The sequence below is a fragment of the Oncorhynchus nerka genome, linkage group LG4, assembly GCF_034236695.1.
Source record: "Oncorhynchus nerka isolate Pitt River linkage group LG4, Oner_Uvic_2.0, whole genome shotgun sequence".
Taxonomy (NCBI): Eukaryota; Metazoa; Chordata; class Actinopteri; order Salmoniformes; family Salmonidae; genus Oncorhynchus; species Oncorhynchus nerka.
This window is the reverse complement of record NC_088399.1, coordinates 41,261,257-41,273,298: the sequence shown is the minus strand read 5'-3', so window position 1 is coordinate 41,273,298 and position 12,042 is coordinate 41,261,257. Positions and strand designations below refer to the sequence as shown.

General features: G+C 42.6%; 1 protein-coding gene across 2 annotated transcripts; it reads left to right on the top strand.

The window, feature by feature from the left end:
- Window positions 1-297: 297 nt before the first annotated feature.
- On the top strand, window positions 298-8,592 carry rhof (ras homolog family member F). Of its 2 annotated transcripts, none has more exons than XM_065017539.1 (5): window positions 298-395; window positions 5,449-5,536; window positions 6,864-6,973; window positions 7,673-7,807; window positions 8,026-8,592. In XM_065017539.1, the coding sequence occupies exons 1-5, from the start codon at window positions 336-338 to the stop codon at window positions 8,188-8,190; spliced, it is 558 nt and encodes a 185-aa protein (XP_064873611.1). In that variant the 5' UTR covers window positions 298-335; the 3' UTR covers window positions 8,191-8,592. The 2 variants fall into 2 exon arrangements, with proteins under 2 accessions (XP_064873611.1, XP_029510090.1); XM_029654230.2 differs by lacking the exon at window positions 298-395 and adding an exon at window positions 4,196-4,735.
- Window positions 8,593-12,042: the final 3,450 nt, after the last annotated feature.

Genomic DNA, 12,042 nt, shown 5'->3' with positions numbered 1-12,042 from the left:
GAAACTAATGAAAATATTTACCTTAACATTGTGATGAAATACATTTATCAGGCCTAAATGCAGGGGGAAATGGAACGTTTTCATTCCCATCTTCGGATCCTCTAATATTGGCTTAAGGGAAGGGTGGGAATGCAACACCTAAAAAAGGAAGAAAACAATTAGCCCAAAACTATTTCACTTGAAGCTTTTAACTTTGTCTTCACTGCCATTTGACCAACGAATAACAAATGCTGAAAATCTTCCATCAGCATCAGTGAGAGCAGTATGCAAACCAACTCCCTTCTCTCTTCCTGAAGACAGAATTGCAGTCAAATCCCTCACCCTCGAATTTGAAGATGTTAAAAGTGAAGCTACACGACATAACATACTGCTATGGAAATCTTGTCATTTTAAAGGTAATGGATTTTGAGCTGTCTCAAAGCATAGGCTATAGTTCTAAACAACAATAATGGGAAAGTTGATTGTTTTAAGAAGCAGGTTCACCAAGGATGTATTTATCCAAGTTTATCTTAACAAGTATTATATTGAAATAAGTGAAATTATATTGTTGGAATTAAATACTAATCATACACTTACAGTTAATTAAACATGTAATCCAATAGAAAGATGTCTTATTGGGAGCACTGAAATGCTTTAAGGGGTCATTAATCTTGTAGACATCTCATTGCTCCCACTTGTCCAAAAACGACCTTTTTATATGTACTGTTGTTTAATGGCTTCTCTCTGCTGTTCTGTTCTCAATTTCAAAATGGCTTCTTCACAGACAAACGAGATCACTATGTGCTGGTTATGTTGCTGCGCCATTGCTGGGCGAAATAGTCAGTCGCAAAAAATAACTGAGTCTCCCACACAGGTCTCTGTTTGCTCACTGGAAATGTAGCATATCAATGGTGCGCAAGAAATATGACTTCAACGGGTGTGTGTGTATCTGTGTGTAAAAGAGTGTAGTCTACAGCAGAATTCAAACGACAGAGCGGAGAAACATGGCACAATCAGTCTAGTTGCTGGTAGATCTAAACCGGTTTTGGCGAACGACAGTAATCTGAGAATCTGGCCGGTTGCCACGCGTCTGAGAGAACTGCACTCACACACAGCCATATAAGGTCAGAAGAAACGATTTCGAACATAGTGCTGTATTTCGTTCAGGATACTCAAAGGGGATTTCAGACTTCTTCGTGCTCTCTCTATTTCCCCTTCAAGATAATGGTTCGATGTTGTATTTCGAGGTGTTGATCAGCTACTCAGAAGATGTTACATGTCAGACAAGCAAGATGTAATCCATCCTATAGGTAAAGCAGAACAATTAGGAACAAAGCTGTGTGTGTGTGTGTGTGTGGTGAGGTTGTTTTCCTGAGTAAGGGTCTCCAGGTGTGCTCGTCTGGCTACAGTTGCTATGCGTACAGTAGTCTATGCCATGCATAATGCTGATCAATCTTAGTCTCTTGATCAACACAGCGGTTGAATAACCTCACTGTCAAAAACAGAGAACATAGTCTACATGTCGGAACTGTTTTAGAGTCAACTGTAGAGGAGCTGGGTTTTCCAGGAAGGGTTCAATACTCAATGCACAATTGCTGCGTAATTGGCCAAGGTTAAAAGGATCGTCGAACCATAAGGTCACGAGGCTAAACTAGCCTAAACCAGCCATCCAACGACGTGTTTTACACCCTCTGAAAACAAAATTGATGCGTTGGGCATACCAGATACCAGCAATTGATGGGCCTTTCTCGTAGAGAATATAACATATAGAATATAACCATGCAGAACATTCCATTCGTTCCTCAGTGCTCAAATTATTGCAGGGCGTGTTTTTTTACTATTATAGAAGCAACTAGAGTAGAAGGTAAAATGTAAAAAAAATGTTTTATTGTTGGCCAAATGTCTTTCTATGACCGGCAGACCTCTATTAAAAATCCGACTGAATCATAGTAAAGTTTTTTGTATGGCAAAACCGGACAGCTGTTTTGTGCAATGTTAGCATTACGTAAGCATAGAAGGAACACAAAAGCACACCCAGGGGGGGGAAGGGAATGGGCCTCCTGTGCAGAAGACCAACGACTGCTCGCAGTACAGTAGGCTACACTATTTCTCTTTGCACATTCGTAAATACAGAGCCTAATACTCGGACCGTTGCACGTCAAGCTGTTCTATGCAGGCAAGATGGGTATCTATTTAGGCCTTTATGTCAATCTGTTAATAGTTCAAATGATAGCATAACTCAATTCATGTTTATATATTTTGGGGATAATGTTGCTTTCGATAGTTGTATAAAATGTTTTGGAATGTATTTGGAGAGCTGGACACAGGTTACTGCACCATTTTTTTTTGCATTTCATTTAGAATAATACATTTGAATGTATTCAACCAGCATTCATCGCCTGGAGCCTATAGACATCATCAAATTGTCTTCAAAATAAATAGACCCAGGGTAATTTAGATAATTTGCCAAATGACTAAACACTGTTAAAAGTTACAAAATGTATATTTACCGTTATAAACGTTTAACATAGACTACATTCAACACGTCACTTTTTCGAATCACATTTTGACCATTCTAATCTGGATTGCAGTCCCACAGAAATAATCGATTATAGGGAGGAGGGTTTTACAGTGATCAAATTGGGCTACTCCCGTTGATTTATGTTGCGTGCACGATGGTATTTTAGCTCATAAATTGTGTTAATTCAGTAGGCCTATGTCACAGGAAAATAAAGATATAATCGTAAGATTTAAACACAAATGTTGCTTAAAAGATGTATTCGCCTACAACACTATCCAAATCCAAATGAATCCCTCCCATGGATCGTTTTGATTTGGATAGTGTTGGAGGCGAATACATTATGTGGAGTCTGTCAAGATTTCCTCGAGTTTGGCCTCGACTCCAGCGTCACCATTTGCGCACAGTACGAAATGGACAGAAGAGGGAGAGAGCGGCCATTTTAGTACCGCTAGTCAAAACTATATTTTACTCAAATTTAATGCGGTTATTGAATGTTTATGCATGTGTTTAAACATAGGGTCTACATTATTCATATGCGTTCACTCTCTTTTCTGAATAGTCTTTTCCCTGCTCCATGACCGCTTGAGAGCATAGGAGTGTTTATAGGCCTAGCCCTTCAAAAGGGCAGCTGCCTGTTCTCCAAAGGGCTGAAATCAATCTTAAGAGGAATTGATTAACTGTTATTGGTGCAATAATAACAGAATATAGCCAACGTTATTATTCATATAACATATCACTTCACATAAATCCCACAATTTAGATTAGAAAAACTTGACAAAATCCACTGATATAAATGTAGATATTGTGTGTATATTGAAATTGCCTTTATTTTTCTTTGGGTCTATTTATTTTGCCACAAACTGTATGCTATCTAAACCAAATATATCTCTCCTTATTGTTTTTCACACACATACTGCCTGTCAGAAGGCAAAATGAAATATCCCTTTTGGTGGCATTCCTGTAGGTGGCAATGAAGCACTAGGTTGAAAAGAGTTACATAAACGTATGCATTTAAACATAAAAACATGTTTAACAGTTTACCCAATGGTCTTTCAAATGTACTTTCTCGTATAAAATGTTAATCAAAATATCATGTTACTTTTGTAAGAAATTGTTTAAAAAATATAATTTTGAATTGTAAATAAATATAAATCAATAAGATGTCTGTCTTGTGTTGTCTTTGCACTTTTGAAATTGTTGGTGGTTTAAAATACTGACAACTGTCAAAATGAAGAAGACATCTCAGAGATGATGATTTCTTAAAGAAAATTGCATCTTTACACTAAGAAAAAAGTATCTTTAGTACTAAACTGCCAACTTACATTTATTGTGGTTTAGTGGTCACATTTTCAGTATAATTTCAGAGGCCCAGTGAAGGCACACAGGGTGACATAGAATAGCCTTTTCATCCATAGTGGTTATATCCCTAACTCTTAAGTAAAATAAGAGAGCTCCAGAATTCAAGGTGGCACAGATCCATCGAGTCAAAGGTTACTAGGCCTGTGTGATCCCTGACCCCATCTAACCCCACTCTTCATCAGTGTCCTTGCAATAATAGCCCTCTATATCACATAGCACCAATACTTCTCAGATGCCACTGATCATTATTGATTCCTTCTCTGAGAGGGAGGAGGGCGGCACAGAGGAGAGTGAACTACTCAGAACTTTGCTGAAGCACACTCAATACACCTTTTTGAGTATAGACAATGCCTCTGTGTGAGCCTCAGCCCCACCTAGTGATGTTAAGGGACAGGCCAGATGACTACAGTGCGGGAAGGTGAGAGAGCACTGCTGTTGACTATTGCATGACAGCTCTTACCACAGAGACTCTTCCGGTGAACAAATTGATGTGGGTGAGAAGTGTTTGGACAGGAACAAGAAGTGGTGAGCAGAGCAGAGGGAAAGACCTGGTTAAGATGAGCCTGAACTTGGTTTCTTCCTTTCCCGTTTTTACTCACTTATTCTTCTCACTTAGCCAAGCTCTGTTTCTTTAAATTAACTTATCGTACAACACTGACATGTGTTTAGACTCAGTTTGGAGGAACTGACATTACCCTGACTTATGTCTGACGGCGACCTGTTGGACCGTACAGAAGAGATATGACACAGAAAGGTACTATGACAAGCAATGGCACCGCTAAGAAGGGAGAAGAGCTCAAAATTGTTATTGTGGGTGATGGGGGTTGTGGGAAAACATCCCTTCTAATGGTCTATGCTAAAGGAGACTTTCCAGAGGTAAGGACAGCATGGCATCTCTTTAAATATAAGAGTATAAGAAGGAAAATGTGTAAATGTGTAAGATAATCACCCTTTAAAAATATATTGAATTATGCAGTCATGATTCATTTGTACCCTGTTGACGGTGTCATCACCAAGCCAAACTCAGAGGTTGGCTGTGAAACTAAAATGTTATGAGTAGCCTAATGATTATCTCCACTTCTCTATCATGAAATTAATATAAAAGTACATTGTTTAAATATTTCATCTTACTAAAATGTCTTAATACAAATAAAACAATTATTCTATTGACATCTCCATTATTTAATTTTGGTCAGCAGATTTATGTTAAGTTCATTATACAAGTTCAGACTGAAGTGTGTGTAATGCCAAAGGTCCAGCATAAACATGAACCTTTCAAATAATGAAGGCAAATATATTCCTTTTACACTGGATTAACACTCCTTAACAAAATCATGGTATTTGAGAACAGAAAAATAATTTAAAAATAATTTAAAAAATAATACTATTCTAAATATAGGCTTCCATCTCCAAAGATAATTAGGGTATTGTCCTAGACAGATTTTGAATACATGTAGTGTTCTATCGCACTGTATCCAGTTTTGGTTTTATTATGTCTCAATTATGTGCTTTAATATTATCCCATGGAGGAAATGCAAAAGGATTGAAATACGGAATTTCTTTCTCCCTTTGTCATTTCTGTTTAACAGAAGTATGCTCCGTCTGTGTTTGAGAAATATGTCACCACAGTCAAGTATGGAGGGAAAGAGATTAGACTCAACCTCTATGACACAGCTGGTAAGTATTATTAAGTATCTATATATCTACAAGAGTGTTACGTTTCTGCACGTGGGCAGATATGCACGGTGTGAATGTGGAGTCACCTTGCCTGTCCTGTTTGAGCAGAGGTATTCTGATAGCAGATCTTTGATCAGCTAGGTGGAACATAATGCTAGAGAAGGATAGAATTGTGTCAGACGTCAATGCATTCAAAACAATGGGTTCAAAACAGAGATTATGAAAGGGTTTCAATTAGAAACTAATATAGCCACCCGTTTTAAAAAGATACTCTTGTTTTCTGGAGAATAAGCAGTAAAAACTAACATTGACTAGGACGAGCACTGAACATGTCTAATGCCTTTCTCTGATTGGCTCCTTTTTCCCGAACAAGGTGTTGTGTTGAAATGTCATAATGGATTATTGTAGAATACTGTCTGACTTTGTAGTTAATAAAACATTTTTGGTAAACTATGAGTATGACACGACATCTCACTGAGCATTACACCTTGCCCTCCTGCAGCACTGATAAGCAGCCGTTTTGTAGAAAGCTGTTGTGACAGGATGTGGCCTAGGCTCATCTATAGACAGAAATGCTGTTTCTATCTGTGTTTGTCATCTGACTGGTCTTTGAAACTTTTAACTAGACATTGTCAACGAAACCTCAGATTATCAGCTGAAATGGCTAGATATTGAATTGAAAATCTTTGTTTTATTGTTACTTACTTGCAAAGTTGTTTCAAAATAATGCCTTACTCTGTTAAAGTTTTTTATTTGATTAGGATCATGTCAAACTTGATTTCTAGTCTTTCAGCTCCTTGTTATGGATTTGTTTTTTTTATCCAGACTCGTAGGATACTTGGCTTCCTGAGAAATTAGTTTCAGAAATGACTTTATACTTGTTCTCTATCAATACTGGATATTCAACTCCCCTCTAGATATGCACATGACACGTATTGACTAATAAGTGGCAGAGTTATCTACTTAGGTTGTTCCTGGAACATAGTATCACGTCCCAGCACATTGTTTACTGTGAGTCATCACCTCTGCACCAGCCACTTTATTTTACAGGAAATGGAAGTTGAAACCAGGATGTGGTTTTATAACTCACCCCCAGCATGGTTCTGTATCAACTTGTTCCATACTAGTTTATTTTTTTAGATAAAAGTCGAACATTTTAATTTGACATACTTTTAACATTTTTATTTTATGAATGTGCCATTATTTTTCATTCTTGGACTGCAAGGATAAGCCCAATGGATCAGATCCTTGTTTGCCATTGTCTCTATTTTCTTTAAAAAATGTCATCAAACACTTAACATTGTGTATTTCTGTGTACCTTTTTCAGGCCAAGATGACTACGATCGTTTGAGGCCACTCTCCTATCAGAATGCCAACCTGGTGTTAGTCTGTTATGACGTAACCAACCCCACCAGTTTTGAAAATGTCTTAATCAAAGTAAGCTCACTGACCATGATTCATCAACGATATTCCATTATGCAGTGACAGCCAATGACATTCATATTCTGCCCAACAATATCCAACGCTAATGCAGCTCACCACAGAGAGAATTGGACAGGCCGGTGTGTTTTGCTAGGATCCCAGTACAGTGCATAATGAACCTAACATTAACTGAGTGTGGTTTGGTAAACAAACCCAACATTAGTCACTACAGAGAGGTAGAAAAGGATTGTGTGAGTTCACCTCTTATCAGTGGTTAGACGTCATGTCTAGGTAGGAATTTGATGAATGATTGAAAATGATTGACTTTGATATAGTGGTATCACTATATCCCCTCGCTACATGTGAATCAACCACAGCACAAACTGGGACTGTGCTGGAAGCCTCCCTCAATGAGCAGGGAAATGTCAATACAGAGCCATGAATGCAAACAGTGTGATAAAGACATGGGGAATGCAGTCAGAGTGAGACGTACGCGTAAAACACTACAGCAAGGGAGGGGGGTGGTAAACACAAAAGAAAACACACCTATTTGTAGAACCGATACCTGGGTGTGTGACGCAATGGGCGTAGAGCCAAACCAAACAACCTGTCTGGAGTGTTTTTTGCAATCCCAATGTGGTATTTTGACCACCTTCCTTCCTACCTTGACCTCTGACCCCTATATTAACTTTTGTGTTCTGCTGACTCACACAGTGGTACCCGGAAGTGAACCACTTCTGTCGCGATGTTCCTGTCATTCTGATTGGCTGTAAGACTGACCTGAGAAAGGATAAGGAACGTACCAGAAGGCTCAAAGCCATGGACCAGGCTCCCATTACTTACACACAGGTGAGGATCAACCTGTCCTCCTGATGAAAGGGTTTATACACATAACTTACGGTGTGCAGCTTTGACTTTAACCATTTCATTTGAATTATGGATGATGGCCTTCAATTGCTTCTCAAATGTTTGATCCTAGTCCACCTGATTGGCCCTGTGTGTCAGTTTCCAATTCTGATCCAGTACTCCCCTGTCTTCCAATGAATACTCTTTGTTTGGTTTCACAGGGTGAGGAGACCAGGCGGCACATGAGTGCTGAGCTTTATCTGGAGTGTTCAGCCAAATATCGTGAAAACGTGGAGGACATTTTCAGAGAGGCCACTAAAAAAGCCCTGGCATCCAGCCGCAGAGCAAAACACCGTGCGAGGAAGAGGCATTGTGTCGTCCTGTGACCTCTTAGTGAAAGGACAGAGGCTTGAAGTCAATTGACACAACAGGACACCCTGTCCCCTGGTCTTACATGTCAAATCTACACCATCTGCTGCTTGTCTATTATAAACAACTGCTTGTCACATCCTGGGTCAACCTAATTCAATTTCATGGAATCTGGACAATGATATTCAACACTGAACTAATGTCTGCTAGGGTCGAGATGGTAATCCTGCTAGTTCTGTGGGCGCAAGGTCTATCCTGGGATTCCAGAGTGGTTTTGTTTCCACGTTAGGCCAAAGTATAAGTGGGAATATGATAAAGTAGATTGAGATTGTGTAATATAGTCAAATATAGTCAAATATCATTTTTATCAGTGACTGAATTGCTATTTTTACTTTTATAAATAATTTGTTGTACCCATTGCTGGTCTGTGATATATTAGTTTATTTTTAACCGGTTAAATGTAATATCAAAATGTAGATTTCTGCCTGAATAGACATAGCAAAAGTAATTATTTGTCATGAGAGGACCATAAACAATACCAAGTAGTGCTTATACTGCCAGAAAGATTCAAATCTCACCTTTCCGGTAAAAATAGTTAGAAATTGCTGAGTTGTAATCACTTTTGAGGACACAAGCTCATGTACACAGTACAAATATGATAGAAATATGACAAATCATAGGATTTTTCCCCTATTACATTTACATTACATTTAAGTCATTTAGCAGACGCTCTTATCCAGAGCGACTTACAAATTGGTGCGTTCACCTTAAGACATCCAGTGGAACAGCCACTTTACAATAGTGCATCTAAATCTTTTAAGGGGGGGTGAGAAGGATTACTTTATCCTATCCTAGGTATTCCTGAAAGAGGTGGGGTTTCAGGTGTCTCCGGAAGGTGGTGATTGAGTCCGCTGTCCTGGCGTCGTGAGGGAGTTTGTTCCACCATTGGGGGGCCAGAGCAGGGAACAGTTTTGACTGGGCTGCGCGGGAACTGTATTTCCTCAGTGGTAGGGAGGCGAGCAGGCCAGAGGTGGATGAACGCAGTGCCCTTGTTTGGGTGTAGGGCCTGATCAGAGCCTGGAGGTACTGAGGTGCCGTTCCCCTCACAGCTCCGTAGGCAAGCACCATGGTCTTGTAGCGGATGCGAGCTTCAACTGGAAGCCAGTGGAGAGAGCGGAGGAGCGGGGTGACGTGAGAGAACTTGGGAAGGTTGAACACCAGACGGGCTGCGGCGTTCTGGATGAGTTGTAGGGGTTTAATGGCACAGGCAGGGAGCCCAGCCAACAGCGAGTTGCAGTAATCCAGACGGGAGATGACAAGTGCCTGGATTAGGACCTGCGCCGCTTCCTGTGTGAGGCAGGGTCGTACTCTGCGGATGTTGTAGAGCATGAACCTACAGGAACGGGCCACCGCCTTGATGTTAGTTGAGAACGACAGGGTGTTGTCCAGGATCACGCCAAGGTTCTTAGCGCTCTGGGAGGAGGACACAATGGAGTTGTCAACCGTGATGGCGAGATCATGGAACGGGCAGTCCTTCCCCGGGAGGAAGAGCAGCTCCGTCTTGCCGAGGTTCAGCTTGAGGTGGTGATCCGTCATCCACACTGATATGTCTGCCAGACATGCAGAGATGCGATTCGCCACCTGGTCATCAGAAGGGGGAAAGGAGAAGATTAATTGTGTGTCGTCTGCATAGCAATGATAGGAGAGGGCCTAGAACAGAGCCCTGGGGGACGCCAGTGGTGAGAGCGCGTGGTGAGGAGACAGATTCTCGCCACGCCACCTGGTAGGAGCGACCTGTCAGGTAGGACGCAATCCAAGCGTGGGCCGCGCCGGAGATGCCCAACTCGGAGAGGGTGGAGAGGAGGATCTGATGGTTCACAGTATCGAAGGCAGCCGATAGGTCTAGAAGGATGAGAGCAGAGGAGAGAGAGTTAGCTTTAGCAGTGCGGAGCGCCTCCGTGATACAGAGAAGAGCAGTCTCAGTTGAATGACTAGTCTTGAAGCCTGACTGATTTGGATCAAGAAGGTCATTCTGAGAGAGATAGCGGGAGAGCTGGCCAAGGACGGCACGTTCAAGAGTTTTGGAGAGAAAAGAAAGAAGGGATACTGGTCTGTAGTTGTTGACATCGGAGGGATCGAGTGTAGGTTTTTTCAGAAGGGGTGCAACTCTCGCTCTCTTGAAGACGGAAGGGACGTAGCCAGCGGTCAGGGATGAGTTGATGAGCGAGGTAAGGGAGAAGGTCTCCGGAAATGGTCTGGAGAAGAGAGGAGGGGATAGGGTCAAGCGGGCAGGTTGTTGGGCGGCCGGCCGTCACAAGACGCGAGATTTCATCTGGAGAGAGAGGGGAGAAAGAGGTCAGAGCACAGGGTAGGGCAGTGTGAGCAGAACCAGCGGTGTCGTTTGACTTAGCAAACGAGGATCGGATGTCGTCGACCTTCTTTTCAAAATGGTTGACGAAGTCATCTGCAGAGAGGGAGGAGGGGGAGGGGGAGGAGGATTCAGGAGGGAGGAGAAGGTGGCAAAGAGCTTCCTAGGGTTAGAGGCAGATGCTTGGAATTTAGAGTGGTAGAAAGTGGCTTTAGCAGCAGAGACAGAAGAGGAAAATGTAGAGAGGAGGGAGTGAAAGGATGCCAGGTCCGCAGGGAGGCGGGAGTTTTCCTCCATTTCCGCCTCGGCTGCCCGGAGCCCTGTTCTGTGAGCTCGCAATGAGTCGTCGAGCCACGGAGCGGGAGGGGAGGACCGAGCCGGCCTGGAGGATAGGGGACATAGAGAGTCAAAGGATGCAGAAAGGGAGGAGAGGAGGGTTGAGGAGGCAGAATCAGGAGATAGGTTGGAGAAGGTTTGAGCAGAGGGAAGAGATGATAGGATGGAAGAGGAGAGAGTAGCGGGGGAGAGAGAGCGAAGGTTGGGACGGCGCGATACCATCCGAGTAGGGGCAGTGAGGGAAGTGTTGGATGAGAGCGAGAGGGAAAAGGATACAAGGTAGTGGAGACTTGGAGGGGAGTTGCAGTGAGGTTAGTGGAAGAACAGCATCTAGTAAAGATGAGGTCGAGCGTATTGCCTGCCTTGTGAGTAGGGGGAAGGTGAGAGGGTGAGGTCAAAAGAGGAGAGGAGTGGAAAGAAGGAGGCAGAGAGGAATGAGTCAAAGGTAGACGTGGGGAGGTTAAAGTCGCCCAGAACTGTGAGAGGTGAGCCGTCCTCAGGAAAGGAGCTTATCAAGGCATCAAGCTCATTGATGAACTCTCCGAAGGAACCTGGAGGGCGATAAATGATAAGGATGTTAAGCTTGAAAGGGCTGGTAACTGTGACAGCATGGAATTCAAAGGAGGCGATAGACAGATGGGTAAGGGGAGAAAGAGAGAATGACCACTTGGGAGAGATGAGGATCCCGGTGCCACCACCCCGCTGACCAGAAGCTCTCGGGGTGTGCGAGAACACGTGGGCGGACGAAGAGAGAGCAGTAGGAGTAGCAGTGTTATCTGTGGTGATCCATGTTTCCGTCAGTGCCAAGAAGTCGAGGGACTGGAGGGAGGCATAGGCTGAGATGAACTCTGCCTTGTTGGCCGCAGATCGGCAGTTCCAGAGGCTACCGGAGACCTGGAACTCCACGTGGGTCGTGCGCGCTGGGACCACCAGATTAGGGTGGCCGCGGCCACGCGGTGTGGAGCGTTTGTATGGTCTGTGCAGAGAGGAGAGAACAGGGATAGACAGACACATAGTTGACAGGCTACAGAAGAGGCTACGCTAATGCAAAGGAGATTGGAATGACAAGTGGACTACACTTCTCGAATGTTCAGAAAGTTAAGCTTACAAAGCAAGAATCTTATTGACTAAAATGATTAAAATGATACAGTACTGCTGAGGTAAG